At 36.7% G+C, this 22934-nt stretch overlaps 1 protein-coding gene across 2 annotated transcripts in view; it reads left to right on the top strand.

Annotated features, from left to right (window-relative positions):
• Window positions 1-22401, top strand: part of LOC131077102 (coiled-coil domain-containing protein SCD2) — a 114328-nt gene extending 91927 nt beyond the window's left edge. Inside the window, exons 13-18 of one of the 2 annotated variants that reach the window (XM_058014532.2) lie at window positions 10522-10597; window positions 12120-12164; window positions 12338-12378; window positions 18808-18934; window positions 21621-21755; window positions 21859-22401. In XM_058014532.2, the coding sequence (XP_057870515.2) occupies window positions 10522-10597; window positions 12120-12164; window positions 12338-12378; window positions 18808-18934; window positions 21621-21751 (420 nt within the window). In that variant the 3' untranslated portion in view covers window positions 21752-21755; window positions 21859-22401. Of the gene's footprint in view, window positions 1-10521; window positions 10598-12119; window positions 12165-12337; window positions 12379-18807; window positions 18935-21620; window positions 21756-21858 lie in introns of those variants that run through there. The other variant, XR_009113544.2, reaches the window with a different exon arrangement.
• Window positions 22402-22934: the final 533 nt, after the last annotated feature.

Raw genomic sequence — 22934 nt, 5'->3', positions numbered from 1 at the left:
CTGTTAATATTAAGCAAATATTTTACCAATTACTTCGTAATATGGTATCAGAGCACAAAAGATTTTTTTCGGAAATTTTGTAATTTCTTCGAATTAAATCCAATTTATTCCTGTAAGTTTTTTTCAGTTCGTGGGCAAACTTGAGGCTGTTTTCGTGTAGGGCGAATTTTGTGATTTTTTGCAGGCCGTTTTTTTGAAAAATCGCGTGTTTGTGGCTGCGTTTTTCCTCTCTGCAAATTTTAGTTCGTCCTTTCCACACGATTTCTGTTTTTAACCCTTCAGATTTAGCTGAAATTTTTTTCTGCTTGCAGATTTGTGGTGGGTTTTTCGAGAACTCACCTGGGTTGTCGTCTAATTTTTTTGGGTGCCTCGATTTTTCGTGCCTCATTTTTTGAGCCAGCGGATCCAAATTCCGACATCATATTCTTTCTGGGTTTTTCAAGCTCTCTTTTGGGCACCTCTTCACTTTTTTTGGGTCCTTCGACATTTTGCCTCAAAGTACGCGCCTTCTCAGTTTTTCACTGAAATTCGTGCCATGACATCTCTGACGAATATTCTGCTTGAAGGAAATCAGAAGTTCAAAGGTCGGAATTATAGCACGTGGAAGCAGCGGATGCTCACCATCTTCGAATATCGCGACAACGATTAGGTGGTTCTGGGTACTACTTCACATCCGACAACAGCTGGTCCTGATCAGGTTACTTATGACTAGCATAATCGGGAGGCAGTGATGCTTCTCAAATTATCCGTAGCTGATGATTAGCTCCCTTAGATTCCATTCGGCAAAACAGCTGCCAAGATATGGGCGCATCTCAAAACCCTACATGAGACTTCTAATAAAAGCAGGGCCTTCTTTCTCAAGAACACTCTGTTTTCTATTGTCATGGATGAGCGGAAATCGCTCCAGGATCACCTGAATAGGATTCAGGAAATCCGTGATCAGTTGCTTGCCATTGGACGCAAGATGGAGGAAGAGGACATTGTGGTAATCACCCTCAAAAGTTTACCCAAGTCCTACGCACATTTTATCGAAACTCTCAACATCACTTCTACTGGTGTTGATCTGAAGTTCTCAGATCTCTGCACACTTCTACTTCAGCAAGATTGGTGGACACAGCAGTTCGGTAGCAGTTCCAGCTCCACCTCCACCAAACAAGCCTTTGCTGCTAAATCTTTTCACAAGGATAAGGGCAAGTCTCATTCTCAGCAGTCTTCTCAGCAGAAACCCTTTGCTCTTGTCTCAGAAGGCTCCAAGAAAAATAACATTCAATGCAACTACTGCCACAAGTATGGTCACATGAAGGTTGAATGTCGGAAGCGCTTAGCTGCCCAATCTAAGCAATCTAGTTCGTAGCCCAAAGCGAACAGTGCAAAGCACACTAAGCAAACAAAATCTGCCTTTTACGCCTTCATGGCTAAAAGACCCGCAGATCATTTCAAATCGTCTGCCTGGTACATTGATTCAGGTGCCTCTCGTCATTTCACCCACCGTCGAGACTGGTTCACTGACTACCAACCTTATTCAAATTTTGTTATTTTTGGTGGTGGGAAAGAATACACGGTTGTCAGCAAAGGCAACATTCAGATTCAGTCTGTTGGGAGGAATCTCATTTTCCTCGATGTCTTCCACGTTCTAGGGATGGAACTAAATCTACTCTCAGTCAGTCAGATGCCGTGACACTCTCCACGGTTGGATGTCACCTTCAGTTCACATCAGTGCATCATCACTGATAGGGAGACTCAGTTAGTTGTTGCAGTTGGTCTTGAGGATCATGGTGTTTTCAGACTTGCAGATTTTGGTGTTTCTCAGGACCTAGCTATGGCTGCTCAGCAGTCTTCTGTCAGTATTCTTTGGCATCAACGGTATGGGCACTTAAATGTGCATTATCTCTTTAAGCTTGCTCAGGAAGAGTTGCTCAGGAAGAGCTTGTCCTCGGATTGCCAAAGATTCAGACTCAGCAACTTGGAGTTTATGATGCATGCCAGGCTGGGAAGCAACATCGCACACCCTTCAAAAGTGGCGATTCATGGCGGGCTTCTCAAGTGCTTCAGCTTGTTCATGTTGATATCTGCGGCCCTATGGCTACTCCTTCTGTTCTTGGGTCCAGGTATTTTCTGTTGTTTGTTGATGATTTCAGTAGAAAAATGTGGGTCTATTTTCTTGCAAAGAAATCAAAAGCGTTTACTGTATTTCAAAAGTTTAAACCTCTAGTTGAAAAAGAGTCTGGGAAATCTATTATTGCTTTTAGATCAGATAATGGGGGGGGGGAATTTTGTTCTAATGAATTCTTTAGCTTCTGTGATATTCATGGCATCAAGCGCTAGTTAACCACACCCCGCACACCACAACTAAACAGTGTAGTTGAACGTTGGAACAAAACAATCACTGAGATGGCTAGATCCATGCTTGACCACAGACATGTGCCGAAGTAGTTTTGGGCAGAAGCAGTTAACACTGCAGTCTACCTTTTGAACCGGTCACCCACTGTGGCGGTCAAAGGCAAGACTCTGGAAGAGGCCTGGTCAGGTTGCAAGCCCAAAATCAGTCATCTGAAGGTTTCTCTCTTGCTTATGTTTGGATCCCTAATGCTTCACGCACCAAGTTGGATGCCAAGAGCCATAAACTTATGCTTACTGGATATAGTAGTCTTCACAAAGCCTACCGCTTGATTGACATTGAGACATCTCATCTCCTGTATAGTCGTAATGTAGTCTTTGATGAGCAGCGAGGACCATTCATGCCCATTTCTCCTGTGCCTGATTTAGTAGACCAGCCTATGAAGGCTTATGATTTGGGAATTAGACTTCCATTAGGTCCACGTGATGGGAGGGCTCCAGCAGCTCCAGTAGCTCCATAAAATCCTATACAGACACCTCTGGCTTCTCCTATAGGATCATCCAGATTTGCAGATGCTTCACTTGATTTTGATCCGGATTCATTTGATGAGGAACTTGATCATAGAACATCTTTTGATGCTAATGTTGGTCCTTCTCCTCTCTGGCCTAAATGGTGGGCCAAGACACTTGCTAATCTTCGGGATGATGAACTCATCGATGGGAGAACTGCTTGAAAAAAGAGCAAACCTACAGGGACAGTTAATGTTGCTCTCATGGCCAACATTCATAGTGTTTTTGAACCTCAGACATACTCTGAGGCCAAAGGTATTCCAGAGTGAGAACATGCTATGCAATCTGGACACCAGAGTCTGTTGAAGAATCACACCTAGGACCTTTTTGATCTTCCACCAGGGAAGAAACCCATTGGCTGCAAATGGGTCTACAAAATCAAATACAAGTCTGATGGTACTTTGGATAAGTACAAAGCTCGTTTAGTTGCAAAGGGCTTTTCTCAACGTCAGGGCATTGATTATGAGGAGACCTTTGCTCCTACAACAAAGATGAGCATTATCAGATTAGTCCTAGCCATGGCAACACAGTTTGGCTAGAAGGTCCATCAGATGGACGTCAAGAGTGCTTTCCTGAATGGTGACCTACAAGAAGAGGTCTACATGACGCAGCCTCCAGGTTTCAAGGTTGCAGGTAAAGAACACCAGGTTCTCAGATTGGTGAAATCTCTCTATGGTTTGAAGCAGGCCCCTAGGGCATGGTACATGAAAATTGATAAGTACCTCAGTGATCAAGGCTTCAAGAGGAGTTCTTCAGACTCAAACTTGTACATCAAGACTACTGACAGTGATATCATCCTTTTGGTCATTTATGTGGATGATTTGATCATCACCGACAGTTCCCATCTTTGATTCAGGGAATCAAACAGAGGTTATGCCAGTCTTTTGACATGACTGACCTTGGGCTCATGCATTATTGCCTCGGTGTTGAGGTTTGGCAGCAGCCATCTGGTATATTCATTTCTCAGTCTAAATATGCTAGGGCTCTGTTAGACAAGTTTCGTATGCAGGATTGCAAGACTGCATCTACACCTATGGAGAAAGGTTTGAAGTTATCAGCCAAGTGTGATTTTCCTCCCGTTGATGATACTACATACCGGCAACTAGTAGGCAGTCTCATCTACCTCTCTGCTACTAGACCTGATATCAACTTCGCAGTCAGCTACATTTCACGCTTTATGATAGCTCCCAAGGCTAATCATTGGATGGCCGCAAAGCGTGTGCTTCATTATGTGAAGGGCACTACTGATTATGGAATTCTTTACTCTTGGGGTTCTAATCCTAGACTCAGTGGATTCACAGATTAAGATTGGGCAGGCTCTGTTGACGATAAAAAGTCAACTTCTAGATATGTGTTTAGTTTGAGATCTAGTGCCGTCACATGGACCAGTAAGAAGCAGCAGGCTGTTTCTCTCTCCTCTATAGAGGCCGAATACAGAGGGGCAGTTAAGGCAAGTTGTGAAGCTGTCTGGCTTCATCAGATGCTTGGGGATATGCAGATGTCACCAGCAGGCCCAACCACTTTCTTTGTTGATAACGATGGCGTTATCAAGTTAGCCCGGAATCCAGTCTTCCATGAACGAACCAAGCATGTAGATGTTCATTGTCATTACATGCGACAGTTCGTTGAAGACAGGATCAGAGACTTGCAGTATGTTCATGCAACGGATCAGACTGCAGACATTCTTACCAAGCCACTTGGTCCAGATAAGTTTGTCAAATTTAGAGGACAGCTTGGTGTAGTGGATAGGTTAACCATTAAGGGAGGGTATTACGATAATAGATAGTTTCTATTTCCTGTTAATGGTTATCTATTGTAATCTACTGTAAATATTTAGTTAGCTGTTAGTTTTCTGTTAGCCGGAATAGAATGTTTCTATTCTTCACGATCGTTTCCTAAGGAAACATCGTCTCTCATCTTGTATATAATGATCTCTTGATCTCTGTTAATATTAAGCAAATATTTTACCAATTACTTCGTAATAGACAGAGTGATATATAAGGATAAATAGAATAGAATAGAAGATAGAGATGAATGTATATGATATGATTGTATAGAAGGATACAAGGAGATATAAGGATGTATATGATGCACTAAATTCATATAAATAGTACAAATGCTTTTGTGTTCCATATATGATGTGTTCTTTGTAATTTGTTGAGTAGTTAGTCTCCTATCCGGATCTAATTCCCTATTCCTTTAATAGGATTGAGCTCGGGGTATAAGCTACAACACTAAGAAAGTTGTTGTGGCTTAGAACTCCGGTCCGTGCCTCCTAGATTTCTTGGTAACATTGGTTCTGTTGTCGAGATTGTGGTTAGGTCTTACTAAGTCTAGTAGGGGAACTTTCAAAATTCAAAACTATTTATTGGATAAAGGAGAAAAGAAGGAGATGACATTAAAATCTGCAAGACTGTCCTCTTGATATTCACTTTGTGAGAGGGGGGGTAGGCACCAAGTGGATGAGGAATTGAAAGGGGGAGGAATTCCGAAAGGGATCCGTGAAGAGATGTGACCAATAGAAGAGCTGTTGGATAACTACCACGAGAAAGAACAAAGGATTAATGTAATCCCAAACCAAAAGCACCCATGGACAAATGAGACAAAAGGAATACAAGAGAAATTAAGGAGCAAATTGCATTAGCTAGACAAGTGACTATGGCCAACCAAAACAGTGAAGAAAGAAGCCAAAGACATTTTGTTGAAAGAGAAAAGAGAGACCACAAAAGGATGGAAATGCAGAGAAGAGGAAAGTTGAGCATGCCAATGAGGGTGCTGTTGAGTGTGTTAGGTTGGGTGCTCTCGATGACAAAGAAGAAAAGAATCTAGAAATTGGGTGGAAGATAGCTGAGAAAGCAAATTCATGTTTGGAGAAAGTAGGTATTGATGATTGTGGAAATTCAAGAGGGTTGTTGTTAGGAGAATGTGGTAGCAAGGAGGCTCCAACCCAACAGCAACGTTCCAAAAACCCTAAAAGTAAACTAGTTTTGTTAAACATGACGATCAAATTAGATGACAGATTTTTGGAATTCCTAAAAACTGTGGAGAAGATCTTACCCATACAAGAGGAATATTTAGAAGAATTAGTTAATAGGAGTATAAGAAAATTGAGATATGAAATAGAAAGAGAAAAGAAGGTTAAGATGAATTTGGGTGAAGAATTAAGGACATTAACTAATGAAATGTCACTTGCAAACAAAAAGATGAAACAATGTTTCAAAGAGTCACAACCCCCTAGCCAAGATCCATCCCCTCAGCCATATAAGAGTAGAAGAATTTCGATAGAGGTGATGCTGCAGAAAAGACAAGAAAGGAGAAAGAACAAAGAAAAGTCTCTCCTCAAACAATTGAAACTAAGGAAGAAGAATAAGGACTAGAGGACTCTTCCCTCCCGTAACAGACAAAAGCCCTGAGAGTTCTCCAATTGATTGATGAGGATAAATTATGTAGTGGACTATTCTGACTGGATGTCCTGGAGTAAACAACACGAGTATACCCAAAGATGACAATGGACAATAAGTTTCTTGCAGAGAAAGCACTGATCAGATACATGGTGGCGTCAAACAAAACATTGAAAGATTTAGTGGATAGATTTCTAGACTCCTTGACCACCACACTCAAGGTGCAGAGGGAGAAAGCAGCAAAAGAGGAGTTTAACTTAAAATAGTTAGTAATTGGAGAAGTGGCCCCTGACATCACACCACCACAAAAGAAAAGAGTAATGGAAATTCAAACAAAGGAGCTCCGGTCTAGGCAAAGTTTGGACAAACTAATGCTAGAGATGCTGGAGGTTACACAAGCAATTAAGGAAGAAATAAGGGAAGCTCTAAAAAGCAAGAATGGATGAGGAGAGGAGTAAATGTGTTGCCGCACACTTGGCCTTGGAAAATCAGATTAGTATGATGAAAAATACAGAGGGTGACCTGAATAGTCTATATAAGTTTTTCTTAGAATGGCCAAATGTGTTAGCAGTTAGCACCAATCAAAGCCCAAATAGATCAATTCGAGCTTCAAATAGTTTAGAGATCAACTGACTATGATGCCTTAAAATATTTAGATGGCCTAGTTGGGGCAGACTTAGAGGCATCGCATGGACAAAGATCAAAGGGACAAGACTTGACACCCGTTTTATCAGTTTAGAGAGATGGTAAATCTAAGGTTAGCTCATATTAGTGGTATTCTTTAAGAGGCACAACACTTGGCCCAAAAAATCCAATTACCTACAATGGTCTCGGAAGTAGAAAAGCTACTGCTACAAATCCAAGTACGCATTCAACTACTTAGTTGGCAAAAACCTAGTGGGACAACAATTTTGAAAACCTCAAGGAGATATATAAGGATATTCTTTCGACACTGCAGGGTTGACTTGAAGATAAGTCAAGGTTTTGAAAGGGGGGATGATGTTGGAAGGGAAAAGGAGTAGTTAGACACAGTTTGAGAGAATATACTGTATCTTGCCGCATCAAGCCTGTGGAGCATGAGATTAGAAAGATAGCATGTAGACTAGGGATACCATGTGGAGTCACGCCCCATCCCTTAGATATAAATATTTGTAAGTTGTAATCACCAGAAGATAGAGTGATAGATAAGGATAGAGTGGTAGATAAGGATAGAAAAGCATAGATAGAATAGAATAGAAGATAGAGATGAATGCATATGATATTAATGTATAGAAGGATATAAGGAGATATAAGGATGTATATGATGTATTGAATTCATATAAATGATACAAATAATTTTGGGTTCCATATATGATGTGTTCTTTATAATCTGTTGAGTAGTTAGTCTCCTATCCGGATCTAATTCCTTATTCCCTTAATAGGACTGTATCCAGGTTATAAATTACAACACTAAGAAAGTCATTGGTGCTCAGAACTCCAGTCGGTGTCCCCAGATTTCCTGCTAACAGGGAGCAAGTGCAATGGCCACAAAATTGTTTCGATCTTCTTTGCTATTTCTCCTAAAAATGTAATCGGTAAAATCAGAAATCCTGGAGTGCAGATTTGGAATTTATCTTTATAAAATCTCTGCAAACAATTGCCAGAAAATGAACAGATTGTGCTCAATAACATCTCAGATCTGATAATGAACACTACCAATAAAGGAGAATTTTTTTCAAGATTGGACTCTTTATGATATGAACTAAAATACAGCACTTGTAGTGTAGAATAGAAAGTATTAAAAAACAGATGCAAACAATAATGAGAAACAAAGGTGATACAACACCACAAATAATGTGGGTGTGCACCAGCTGGATAAGGCCAAGCATATGCAAAAAGCAAAATGCACAGTTTTTGTTTTATCTTACTTTCATTCAGAAAAAGCCCCTGTGAATTGTACCATGTGGAAGGGAAAGTTAATTACAAATGTAAAAGCAGTGTTCCATGGGGACGCGTCCCCCCCCTTTTTGGCTGCGTCTTGGAGACGGGGGGACGGGGACGCGACGTCCCCCGCCGTCCCGCCACTGCCACCCAAGCGCTGCCGGAGAAGTCTCCCACGGAGACGGGGAGACGCCTCCACGTCTCCTTGGGAGACGCCCAAACGTCTCCTGTCGCCCCCACATATATGCAATGTTTAAAATTAAAATATAAAAAAAGTGACTTTTTTGGGGGTTAAGGGGTAACCCTTATTGGACGTGGGCCAATAGAAAAATAACACTTGACGCCTTTAGAAAATAATAAAAGTATTTTTGGCCTTGCGGGGCGCTGCCCCTTGATCCCGCACGGGGTGATGCTCCTTGACCCCAACTTGGGGGCGCTGCCCCCAAACCCCCGTTGAAAAATACAGGGGGAAACCGCACCGATAGAAGTAGGGAAAATTTAACCTCTGAGTCTGATTAGGCTCCATATAACAACACAATTAGCATTGAAGAAATCTTGGTATTTAGATTTAGTATTTCAAATTTCCTATAGTCTCATTTGAAATGTAATTATTATACTGTAATACTGTCATACATCTTTTCAAAACTAGTTTTTCAAGTACTATATGTATGTGTATAACTATATCAGCACCACCACCCCACCACCCCCCCGCCGCCGTCCCCAAACTTAGGCCCTTGGTCCCCCTGTCCCGGAAACGCGTCCCCGCGTCCCCCCGTCCCCAACTCCCGTGGAACACTGTGTAAAAGCATTTACAAGTGCAAATCACATCATTTCCTACAAGTTAGAACTTGATAGATCTTGGCGCTTGCTAGAGAACTTGGATTCAACTAGGACAATGAGACTTTTTAAGTGGGAGGTGTTTTTACAACTTAGAGCATGCATGCACTTCACCAATGAGTCCTCTGTTATATTTTTTTAGTGATGGAATATAGCCTAACTTAGAAACCAGGGAGCACATACAACTCAACAGACAGAAGATCAGGAGCTCACTATGATAGCATTCAAAGTAGAATCAAACTTCAATAAGATAAGAATTAATTATTAAATGACAATAACAGTTGTTAAACTATCTAACCAACTAAGATGAATTATTGTCAATTCAAGTCAAAATTTCAAAATTCTCTGCTACCTTCTTAATTTATATTGTTTGACCTGCAAGGAATTACCCATGGTTCAAATATTTCAACAAATAATAACCGAAGTTTCAACAAGTTTATTTAAATTCCATGTTTCCAACAATAAATGAGGGGGAGAAGGGTTGGACATAATTGAGAGTGAGTGGGATTTGTTACATTGTTGACCATAATTGACAAGTCAATTTGAATTTCAGACAGTGGCATTCCTTACAGTATTAGACTCTGGATGCCATATTTTACCAGTTTGACCGAAAAAAGAATTTAAATGCCCGAAATTAACTTCTGTAGTCTGTTTGCTCATGAAATGTGCTAGATTGACCTATATAGTTATGCTTGATTGGGATTTTAAAGGTTTGACTAGGCATTGATCTGCTGTAGCTAGAGTTCTACAGAATTATAAATTTTAGAAATTCCTATTTGGCCAAGGCAAATTGACTACCAGTGAACTCTGTTCAGAGGCATGATTAGTCAATTCACTTAATTGCCATCATATTTCCTCGCCCAGCAATTTTTTTATTTTTATTTGAATTGTCTTCCTAGTTGGTTCCCCTTAATAATCCTATGTTTGTTAAAGTTTAAACATTATCTAGTACACCTAACTTCTGCAGACTTCAGCATGATTAGGCCTTTTTTCTTTCCTATGCAAACTTTTATCTATGACTCACCACATGCCAGGTTATATAATGGTCAGACGGAGTTCCTTTAACTTGTTAATGCTACAAACTAAGGATGTAACAAGTAGTTATATTTAGCCGAAAATTGACATAAATTTTCTATAATAGCCTATGACATTCTAGGATGAAAGGCAAGGGAAGCTTGAAAAGTCTGCACACTAGGTTGTGTGTGCTCTGTAGTCCATCCACTTGTTAGGATACTTGGTTGTATAGTTATTGAGAATAGATGCCTGGGATAATAAATCTATGCAGGGTAATTTTGACCATTCTAATAGTAGAGCTTATTGACATTTGATGATGCTGTATATATGCCTCTAACATGTATGAGATTGTTATGTTTAATTGTGTTTTCGACATGCTTAGCTTCTTTGTCATTCTTAAAGTTACAGAAGATAAAGTGTGTACCCATGTACCATCTTGCAGGTTGATGATGCTGTTGTACTTGCTATGGCCCTGCATCGACAGCCAAACCTTGCTCGAGTGGGTCAGGCATTCCCAGGTATATTCCTAAGGAGTTGCTGGTTGTTTTCTTTTAGTTTTAAGTTGTTTTTGATTATTTACAGCACTTGAATGCATATTGGCTATAAATCTAATTACCAATTCTTCAAATATTCAAAGAACATTGTAGATGAAGGTCCCTGAGTAAAAGATGTTAGGCAAACTAGCGAACAAACCACAGTAACTTTCCTAAGTTTCCTTCTTTATGTTGAAGTATCTCTGACAAAATAGCTTGGATATTATGGAGAAAAGTCATTAACATACAATTTGGACCTGTCAGTACCCTCAGAAACAAATCTAGGAACTCCAAAGACCCCCTTAGTCAAAATATATGAGAAGGCATTTTCTTAACCCCCTGCCTCTGTGGTGATTTCTACATTAGTGAAACTTAGATATTCTCTTTAGATTAGAATTGAAGAATATTGTGCAGATTTAGAATGTGGAGTGGCCAATTGTCACGTCCCCACCATGTCAGCAGGAATCACAGCATTATTAATCATGGTCACAGCCCTTAAAAAAAGTATTACTTAGGCTAATTAAAATAAATAGAAGATGCTAGCGATCCATAGAGGAAGCAAGTTATAAATTAAAGAACTTATCAACGATTTCCTGCAATGAAAGATATTTAATTAAAATATAATCAAGTTTCAAGCTAGCGGTTAAGAGGAAGAGTTGTGACTCTTTAAAAGGGCAGCAATTGCAAATTGCCAAATAGGTGTATCCTTTCAAGACAAAAAAGGGATGACCCTTTCTATTATGGAGGGTATAAAAGGAAGGAAGCCTCATTTGTAGAAGGCATCCATGGAGGATCAAGATGGAATGATCAAGAAAATAAGGAAGAAAAGAATAAGGATCAGAATTGAGTAATACCTATGTTCCACTGAGTTTTAGGGACTGGGATGACAAGGGATGGCTGGACGTGTTTCCGGTATGGAGGTACTTTTGGGCCAATTTTTAGGGGACGGCAGGGGACAGTTGTTAAAAAAATAGGGGAATTTTTAAAAATTTAGAGAAATTTCAAATATGCATATATAACATTGATAAAGCATTCACCATGGACATTGTAGAAGCTTAATACATTTAGAAGGATTTGGAAAAGTGATTCATTATTGTAGAAAATTTCATTGTCAATGTGCTCAAAGCTCCAAGTATCAACTATGAAATGACTTAACTGTAAACAATAAACATAGAACTAAGAAAATATAAGATTATATCACTGTCCGTACTCAGCAAATGGTACGTCTAAGAGTCAAAATAGTTAGCTTGGAGAGTTATTTTGACTTCATTTGTGATCATACAGTTTTCAAAAGTTCTGTGTGCATTTCTCTCTTGGCATAATATGAAGTGAAAACAATCATTTTATTAGTTACTCAATTTCTGACTTAGTTGTCATAGAAGCACAAACTTTTGCATATCTCCACATGAATTGTTATTTGGATTGGTTTAATAGCACGTTAAATCTTTTCTTATATTTTTACTAATGGTTGATCATAAATATTATTTTCCTTATGTTGAATTTGCAGACTTGAAAAACCCAGTTGATAGTCCAAAGCTTGTGGAGGCATTTGGTAAAATAGTCATAGAAATTTGATCATAATGGCTACATGCAATTTATCTTGAGATAGATATGTAGTTGTTACTCCTTTTTTATATAATGCGATTTTTTGAAGCTAAGAACATTTTATAAATCTTTTGTTTCTCTAGGCTAACTAATAAACATTATTAATGTCGATATATGCAGAGTTGAGCCAAGAAGAGGTTGAAGATGTGCAGTTCAAGCAGGTTTTCATTCATAATCCTCAAAACGTTTCTTTAATGCATTTTATTCTAATTGTTTATACATTTGCCTTGGCAGCCTTTTTGTACATTCCATAGAAATGTTCTCATTTTATTTACAAAAACTGTTGGTCTCTTTTGTGAGAAGCAAATAGCAGCATCGATTATATATGCTTTAGAAATGTAGTATAGCCATCCTCTATGCAATTCAATCCCCAAAAATAGGCTTTATCAGAGCACTTTGGAGCAATTCAAATTATTCGCTTTTGGTTGTTTTCGAAGTTGCTGATTCAGTGTTCGTTTGGTGGTTTGCTCTTTTCTTAACCTAGGTTCAGTAAGGCTGTACAATATCTATCTATCTATCTATATAATTTGCAGAAAATGTACAAAATTAAACACATAGTACAGCTGATAATTGGTAATTCAATATATTCAAATATAATTCAAAATGGTTTACTTAAGGTTGCACTGAGACTCCAGAGATTGGTGCCGGTACACCTATTTTTCAAAATAGGAGGCAGGGGTACTTGGAGACAGCAATTTTTTTTAATATGATTTAATAATTTATAGAAAATCTGAAAATATAATGACATTGAACTTTCAAAACAATATTGTTTAACATTAACTTTGAAGTTTAATTGCACATATGTCAAATGACAAATGATATACAATCATTGTGTCAAAGTTTCAAACTGATTGAAAATAGCTTGATAAGCAGCAAGCTGATATGCAAACAAAAAACAAAAATCAGAAATCTTAAATCTATCATCTACTTTTCTATGCCATGATCATCCATGTTAAGGTCCTCAGCTATGATGCTCCCCAAATAGTCATCACTCTTAAATTCAGGTTCCTCTGTTGGTAGAATAATAGGGGGTAAATCAGTAAGGCCATCTGCTTCAACCACTTCATCCACAATGGCTGCAACTCCTCCATCAGGCAAAGTTGCACGGACATGGGTATGGATACAAATATGGATATGGTATCGGATACAGACACGGCCATTTTTCAAGACCTCCAATATGGATATGGCTGGATACATCATTCATAAAAAACACATACACATATATTTAACACAATTTTCTAAGTTATTCCAGGAGATTTTTATTACTTCAAAAGCAATATAGACACATAATTGCTGCATAAATAATGATAAGTTGATTTAGCATTTTACAATATGCAAAAATAGTAGAGTTGTACTGGAAGATACCCAAAAAATGGGTCACTGAAATAGAAAAACATTTCATTTGTCTTTCTCATTGGTGTAGGTTTTGTTTATGCCAATTTTTTTTTTTTTTTTTTAAATGCATGAATGAAGTTTTTTAAAATTAGATTTAGGAAGATTTACATAAAATTTGGAAAAAAAATCAAATCACATAGTATCTAGCATGGTTGGAAATCAAGGTTTTTTGGGCACGTGTGGGTGTAGTATTCAATGTGTATCCAAGCTGTATACGTATCCATTTTGGATACAGGAACGGATACAGGGATACACGTGTTGAGGGAGGGACAAAAGAGTTTCCGGCTACTCTGCCATCGGTTGAAATTTGATCCCATTTTGCTGAAGGACTCTCATTATATCCAAGATCTACATGTGAGAGAAGAAGTGAGCTATGAATGTACACTAGGTTCTCTGTTCTTTGATCCTAATCCCATCCTCTTTAGAAACCATAAGTACTCTAATTTCTCTCAGAAGATGAAGAGCTGGCTACTTGTGAGATCAATCTTATTGCAAATGATTGCAATTCAGAGGTTTCACCTCTGTGGTTCCACCAACATTCTATAGGGTCTTTCTTTACTTTCATATCATATAAAGCTTCCACGGAAGCAAATCACCTTGCCCACGTGTAAACCTATTTCATTGGCTCCTCAAAATTGAAGCATCCTTACCTCGGCCATAAATCTTTCTTATTGTAACCCAAAATCCCTTCATTACCTCTCTATCCTGATGTGGAGCCCTCTTATTCATCACCTCTATATCAAACCATTTAGGATTAAGGGCATAGGCAACACAATGAAGTGCTGTGTTAAGTTTGTTCCATCTCTCATGTAACTTTTCCTCTATCGATGGATATAGAGAAGTATCTTTTGCATCTGTTATCTTCTTGATTCATTCACATGGAATCTATTCTTCATAAACCTCTCCAAACATGCCTTGGTTGAATCTGCAAATCTGATCACCTCACATATGGGCTCAATGAAATCTACAACAAACTTAATATCAAATGTGGAATTCTAAGTTGTGACTGTTGGTCGTCTAGTGTTAATCTTTCAGTTCTATCTAATGTAAGGAGGTAATGTATTGGTCTCATTTGGACTCAGCTGCTCATTTGAGACATATTTATAAACCATCTTCAAATATAAAAAGACGAATGTATACACAATGACAACAAAAGCATTAACTTATAAATGCAACAATAACAATAGTAAACTAAAAACAATATCAAAGATATGTGATTGAATTGGAAAATTGCAATATTGGATAGCTCTAAACAAAAGTCTGTTGATTAATCATGGGAATCGGGGATGAATATATATTCCAAGTCCTGAGACTTAGGGCTGAAGCCCTTTAGAATTCTATGTTACACAAACTACAATTCCTTGTGGGGAAAGAGGTGGACAGACAGCTTGGAAGGTGTAATGGTTCATTTTCCATTAGTACAAATTCTTTGTGCCATCCTAAATTATTTTTGGGTATTTGGCATTGGTGCTAGGATGTTTGGTCTTGTCTTGATTTTTGGTTGTGGCTATAGGTAGGGTTTGTGCTTGTGATGGCTTGAAGTAAATAATGGGACGTCTGGGATCTAAGATGCAGCTTAGATCATTGTGGATGGCTACTTAATTACCTTTTTTTTTAAGAGGGGTAAACGTTTTTGACTCAGAGCTATGAACCAGTGAGGTCACAAATGGGGGACCTCATCCCCAATATAACCATTTAACAATTACACCCCAATGGGTTTTGAACCTTTGATGGCAAGAACAACAACACTTCAAGTTAACCATCACACCATGCCAACATCGGCTACTTAATTACATTTTTTTTTGTCTATTTAAGTTCGCAATTTCTTTGTGCCATCCTAAAGAATTTTTGTGTATTTAGTGTTGGTGCTAGGATGCTTTCTTGAGTGTTGGTACTGGCTATAAGTAGTGTTTTAGCTTGTGCTGACTGAAGATTAATGTTGGGACCCTGTGATCTGAGTTTCTGCTCAAATCATCATGTATTGCTACTTCATTACATTTTTTGTTGTCTATTTAGTTCTGTTTTAAATTTTAGGGAGGATTTATTTCTACCACTTGTAATTCTGCTGTGACTTGTTTATACATTCTAGTCCCATCTATTTGTATAGGTCATTTTTAAAATATTGACATGATCTTCATCTTTCTCATAAAACTCTAATGACACCAAATTTATAATATTCAATATGGTTTCTTTGGTCAATGCTATTTCATTTTTTTGAGGAGACCTTCCCTTCTATTTATTGCAGTTAGAAGTTGTTTTTATCAGCGCTTCTTATGTTCCACATTTTATTTTGTTTTTACTAATCATGTAACCTTGGATGCAAGATTTTTTTTGAATTTCATTACATACTTGTCCTCAATCTTGTTTAACATGATTCTGACTTAATATTTTCTTGCTTCTTTAAAAATAATAATTTAATTTGATGCCTAATGCTAGATATGCAATAATCAAGTTGCTAGTCATTTTCTTATACAGCTTAGTAATTTTACTAGAAAATGAAAACTATAATCATGTTATTTTGCTGTTGTTGCTAGAAGACTCATACCTTAACCCTTTGCACTCCTCTACCTATTGAAAACACGTTCCCATCTTTAGAGACCCATTTGGTAAGTCTTTATACATATGAAGTTTTTGTGTGTCTCTATATATCTGCTAAAAGCATCACTTAGATTCAGAAATATCCCATAGACTATTCTCAAATATATCACATAAAATACACTAGGTTTTTGGAAAGCATAGTTACTAGACTCTGGTTCACCTCAAACTCGACATGGTGATTTTTGAGTCAGACTTGGACTCGACTTCCATACTGGACAAATTGAGAAAACCATGAAATTTAGAGATTTTTAAATATTGAAAACTTGTTTCATGCACCCTTTAATACATAAAATTTAAAGACACAATAAATTAATCAAATATAAGCTACTTTGACCATCCATTTAAACAAGTATACATCAATCACAAGTATAAAACAAATTTTAATTTTAGTTGTAGCAAACAACATTGTTAGTAAATTTAAAATTATAAATAACATCAAATGTATGCAAATCTCATGGATTATGAAATCAATGGCGTTGAATCAAATTTGAAAACTAAATATATAAGTATATGGCTTAGAGGAGCCTACATCACAGCAAGTCTTGTGCTGGTGTCTAAGATAGGCCTTGGATAATGATGCAGCCAAGATATTATGCCTGTGTCTCAATGACACCAATATCCAAGGGGTCTCCTTGTGTTCTATCTTCTCAATGACACCAATATCCAAGGGGTCTCCTTGTGTTCTATCTGCTTGTTCTTTATCCTCCTTTGTCATGGCTATTGCCTCTGCCTCTCGATCCACCTGATCAAGCCATGCAAGGTCCTCATTGCTGAAGACAAGATCGTCAACTTCGGTGATCCAATCTAATTGTGGATCAACCTCCCCTAGACTGATAGTAGATAAGTCGATACCCAAGATTTGTTTTTAACGAAGGTGAAGGTTGTAATGAGCATATGCAAGATCATTCAACGTAAACTATTGCACTTCTTTGAGTGTATGTGTTCAAATATACTCCAATTGAAGCACTCCATGGTTGGCTCAAGACACAAACTGCAATCCTTTGAAGATTTTGCTCTTTAGTACCAAACTTTTCCCACCATGCATCTGAAATTAGAAGAAATAAAATCAATCTCATTGTCTAACTTTGAGTTTCACTTTCAATATTAACATAAGAGATCTAAAAGTTTTAATTTTTAAATGTAAATTATGCCTTTAATAGAATTTTACTTGATTGCAATGCCATCAGAGTTGCTTTGAATACGTTTTGTAAAGAGGTCCAAGGCTGAAGATCTCCATCTTAGTGATTTATCTTTGCTCCAACCAAAGGATAAGTGCCATTTCACTCCTTGTGTTTGAAAAAAAATGAATTTAGTTTTAGGGTGTAACAGATGATTTTTAAGTGTTTTTGTTTTAACACCTTATGTTTTTTTTGTAATTATCTTTTTGTAACTTTTTCTTTCCCTAGCTGCAGTTGAGTCCATCCTACAGAACTTGTTGGGTCCAGCAAGTTTGGTGGACTTGGTGAGTCTCCTAGGTTCACTGAGTACTTGAGTCTCGAGTCCCCAAGACTTGGTCAGGGTTGCTCACATTGGCACTCATTGAGTCGTGGCAAGTCTTGTAACATTGTTCGAAAGTGTTGATATGTGGTTGACAAAAGTGAAATGAACGAAACAAAATTCACTAATAGACTAATATAATTAATGTTCACTTGCATTCACATCTATTTCAATAATTTAAACTGAGAATTTTATATTTTTAAGCAATTTAGTATTTTACATTCTTTAAAATTGCATATCCATTATATGATTTTTTTGTTTGTTCTAAATTCAAGTTATATATATAAATATGTTTATATTTTTAAAATCTCCTAGCATCCATCTCCCTTTATTTGAAGGTGGCATACTCCTACAAAGTCCCTGCCTCCCAAGCCAGTACCAGTCCCCATCTCTCGGCAGCTATGTATAATTTTGCTCATGGCTTATGTTTTCTTAGATATTTAATTTTTGTGGTATTTGACCCTTGTGTTCTTTGTCATCTCAACATGCCTTTCATGAGTAATCATACAATACTACATTTTTTTCTCATTTACATTGATAATAATTATGATGGCAGGAGACCCACCTAAGACACGAACATCTTTAAGTATTTGTTTGTAGGAGGACTAATGATGAATGCGAGGCACCACTTTGGGCTTTTTCCCCATTGGCAAAGTTTAAGCATTTAATGCTTTATAAGTTTTCTCGTGTCACAAATCTTACCTTTGTGGATTTAATTGGATTACAGCCCGATCATCATGTAATGCCTATGCATTTTTTTCAGCCACATTTAAGTTTCCTGAGAATTGATTTCTGCTTTATGCTTCTTTTTTATTCAAAAATGGTGACTGCAAATACACTTAAAAGGGAAATAAACAAGCAGTTCTATGACTGAAAAGATGTAGATTCCTATAAAAGATGTTTTACTTACTGTATGAGTTGCTCTTTTCCTTTTTCCAGACGGGGTCAAAACCTGAATATTTTGGCATACCAAATTTGATGATTTACTGTCAATTTATATGCATGCTCCATCTATATTATCTTGGTGCATATTATTGGAATCTCATACTTGTTGCCAGTTGAGAAATGCACACTTTGATAGCTGTAATCTGTGATGGCAGGCCTGGTTAATATATTTTTGGCGAAGAGCAAAAACCCATGGAGTGGAAGAGGATGTTGCTGAAGAAAGGCTTCAATATTGGATTGGCCGGAGTAATCAATCTCCTACATCTCATGATGCTGTTGATGGTAATCGTCAGTTTGGTTGTTCTTGTGAAAGGATATATATTTGATATTCATATGCTAAGTGGACTTGGTTGCTTGTTTTGACATATATGCTAAGATATAAAATTAGGAGAGAACTTTTTTTTTTATAATCATGAACTTGCTTCCTATTAGTGATTTTCTGTTTTTTTTTCGCTTTCTTATATTAAGAGGTAGAGCACAGGCTTCTTTATTTGCATCATAAATTTGAAATGAAGTTAGAAAAACTATTTTCTATTTCTTGAAATGCTTTTATTGATTATAAATTATAATACATGTTTTTAGAGAGTGAAATATTATTAGTTTATTTATTTAACAGAAACCGACTTAAAAGATATTAGATTATCTTTTCCTACTTTTAAAAGCAGTACGTAGGAACAATGGGTAGTCTATCATTTAGTTATCATGCATATATGCATATGCATGTTGTTTAACTCTAAGCTGTTTTCTTTTGAATGTGTTCAGTTATTTTTGTATTTGTTGATTTGGAAGTGTGTTCCCTCCAGCAGACATCATTTAATCTTTGTAAGACATGCATTAAAGCAAGATGCTGTATCTATCCTGTTCAAATTGCACTCACACATGGAAGGTGCAGCCAAATGGATGATATTGGTTCAGAAGAGTTAATAAGATTGGATATGGGTGGTAAAAGAGAAACAATTGTATAGTTTCTATCATACTTGGCAGAGTAGCATTCCAGTTACAATTCTGTTGTCTGCTAGTGGCTGTTGTTGATGTGTAGTGTTCATAATGTTTCATCACTGTGTCACAATGGGCCTAATATGCTCCTCATAAAATTCCAAAATAGGATTCTTGCTACTAAATTATTAACGGCTTGCTTCATTTGCCCAAGCATGTTGTTGAATGTCTCATAAATCTCTCCAAGGCTAGGAGAGTCTGTATCCACATATTTTATGACCACACAATAGGTTAGATAAAGGGGCAAACATCTTTGCAAACATGTTACAGAAAAAAAGAAAAGAAAGAAAGACTTAAGACTCAAATGACAAGGACTCAATGCTATTACAAAGAATGAAAATAATTTGCAAGTTAGAAACATTAAAATAATTACCAATTTCATAATAAAATCAGCAATTTCTTACCTCGTTGTGGATCACCATTGCAAAGGATTCTTTGTTTTACACTTTCTGTAAGTCGTGCTTACCTTTAGCCATCTACTTTGCTCTAGATTAACCATCATTAACTGTAGAGGTGCTTGTACCTCAAATATCCACTGACAAAATAAAGTAGTTGGCATATGTAGTATCCATAAGCTTGAGGAATGCCTTCCTTGAAATAGTTCTAAATAAATCGAGTGAGATATGATGGTTGCAAATGGATACTCGCATGTCTCTAGCTTCTTTTATCATTATTTTCATCCAATCTATTTTCCCAGTGTCTTCCAATATGTTCAATACATAAACATATGGGGTCCAAAAAATGTGCTCATAAGCACCCTCAACCATCAAGGTAACTAAATTGGGCTCAGGTTGTCTTTCTATTATTTCTTATCTTTCACTTCATATACATCCTGAGCTAGGGCGAGTTGTAGATGTGAATCAAGGATTTGGGCTGATACAGACTTCTTCATCCCCTTGTAAATTGAAACATCATCACTATGTGCCATGAGTGGGCCACCTACCAATGAAGTTATCTAAGCAGAATAGGCTTACGTGAAGGCAACAAAACAGTAAACAAGAGCAAGCATGGGATGAAAATGAAGTATAATGCAAAAATTGACCCAGAGGAACTCAAAGTGGTTGAAATCATTTAGACACCTTACAATGTTTATTGAGTATCCGAACACCTAAAATAGCAAAAATAAACTACTTTAAAACATCCCAACTGCACCAAAACACATATAAAGCTCGTAGATTTCCTTAAATAGCACAATTACATTCCAATCACATGAAAGGAACTCCTTCCATGATATAGGAGCATGCAGGTCCACAAGTGATCCTGCATAACCCAAAACATGGAAGTTTGATTTTGGTTTAGTAAAGAATTTGATGTTGGTTTCGTGTTGGGTTCTTCTATAAAAAACACATAAAAAATTCATAAATATATATAGTTGTAATCTAAAAACAAGAATATTAGAGCCAATATACACATTTCCCAATATTTTTAATATAAAAAATATTTATAAGCATTATACAATATTAATAAACTTAATATATTATATAGTAAGAAAATTTTAAACAAAATTAATATTAATAAATATTAATATATTAATTTAAAAAATTATTTAACATTATTTTTTAATAAAAACTCTTTATTATATTAGATTCCAATTGATCTTCAATTTACAGGTTGAGATTGAACCTTGAATAAGTCGAGTATTAAAAGCTCACATTTTCTGTGTTCTTGTTCTTTCCTATGCATGTGGTAACGAGTTTAATATACTATATTCTGAAATTTATTTAGCATAAATGTGTGCTAGGTTAGTAAGGAATTTCTATCGAGTTTTAATTGAGTTCCAATATCAGTTGAGATCGAACATTTTTTATTTTTGCGTTTCTTGTTCTTTTCTGTGCACGTGGTAATGAATTTAATATACCATATTCTGGAATTTGTGATTCATAAATGTATGCAAGGTTAGTAAGGAATTTATATTGAGTTATCTTTGTTTGTGACATGCTTGTTGGGTCTAACACTTTGGGTTTATAACCAGTTGTACGTGGTCTACTAGAATTACGGAAACTGGGGATAGAAGATCAATTGTGGGAAGCATCTCGCAAGGAAATTGAAATGGAAGTCAACAATCAGAAGAGCAATACAGACATGGAAGCAGCTGCCACATGACTCAGTAGGTTTTTGGTTGCCATCACTCAAAAAACTTAATTTTCAGAATTCTTTACCATATTATGTTGATACTTTATAAACATGGACTTCTGGGTTTGATTTTGCAGATAGCTAGAAAAACCATTGGAGGTTTGAAGATTAGAACCATTGTTGAATTAGTTTATAAGGTGTATGCAAATATGTGCATCTTTAATGTAAAATATCAAATTTTATAATGGCGGTCTGTTCGAGCAGTGCAGATAACCACTGTTTGGTTTGCGATTCCAAAAATTCAAAGAACTCTCAATGTAATGTGTTTGTAAATTTGTCATTCATAGACAATTCTGAGTTTTGTTGACATAAAGCCTTGAGCATATGAGAAAATTCTTCTGCGATGAAATCCGGCTTTAATTGTGAATGACTAATTTCTCACAGATGGTAGTTTGTATGGGAACGTGACTTCTAAACTCTCCATTCTTGAGGGATCCGTTCAACATTCATTATTTGTAGAGATAGTCATGAGAGTCCTGACCGAATGTTTGGCATATGTTATTGTGGAAGTTCATTTTCGTTCACTTTACTGATTCATTTTATCCACTAAATAAACTGCATGTGGCCTATGTAGTTTCAAAATTGCTTTGAATGAAGGGTAGATGAGTTGCGGCTTCTTATTTGTTGTCTCTTATTATGTTCTAAATGGATTAGGTATGGAGAAAATTTTCAGGGAAACTGTTTGAAGGATGTATTTTCTTTGTTTCATACATACATATTTCTACTGCATCAGAATAAGGATCTATTTTAAAGAATAAGGAAGCCTTCTTTTTCAGATTTATAGACAAGTAGAAAATAAATACAATTTTGACAAGAAATGTTCCTTGAATTAATTAAGTTGTATGTGGTGGCATGATGGGAGCAATTGCGCAAAAGACTGGAGTTTAAGTTTGGGTGTGCTTGTTAGCCTTTATTCAGAGCAGGAAGAAACTTGATGAGCCTGTGATTAGAAGATGATTTTCTACATTTTTTGGATATAATGGTATTATGCATTTTATTTTACCATAGGATTTCCCCGTCTTGAAATTAGAGAATCCTTTTGAAGCTGGTATACAAACAATTAAGTGGTATGTTTAATCTACACTATTGTATAGTCTTGAATCAGATGTAGAAAATAAAAGAAGTGCTAAGCAGCTACTTAGAGTTATATTTA

Source organism: Cryptomeria japonica, chromosome 9, assembly GCF_030272615.1.
Source record: "Cryptomeria japonica chromosome 9, Sugi_1.0, whole genome shotgun sequence".
Lineage (NCBI taxonomy): Eukaryota > Viridiplantae > Streptophyta > Pinopsida > Cupressales > Cupressaceae > Cryptomeria > Cryptomeria japonica.
The sequence above is the reverse complement of the archived record's forward strand: the minus strand, read 5'-3'. Positions and strand labels throughout refer to the sequence as shown.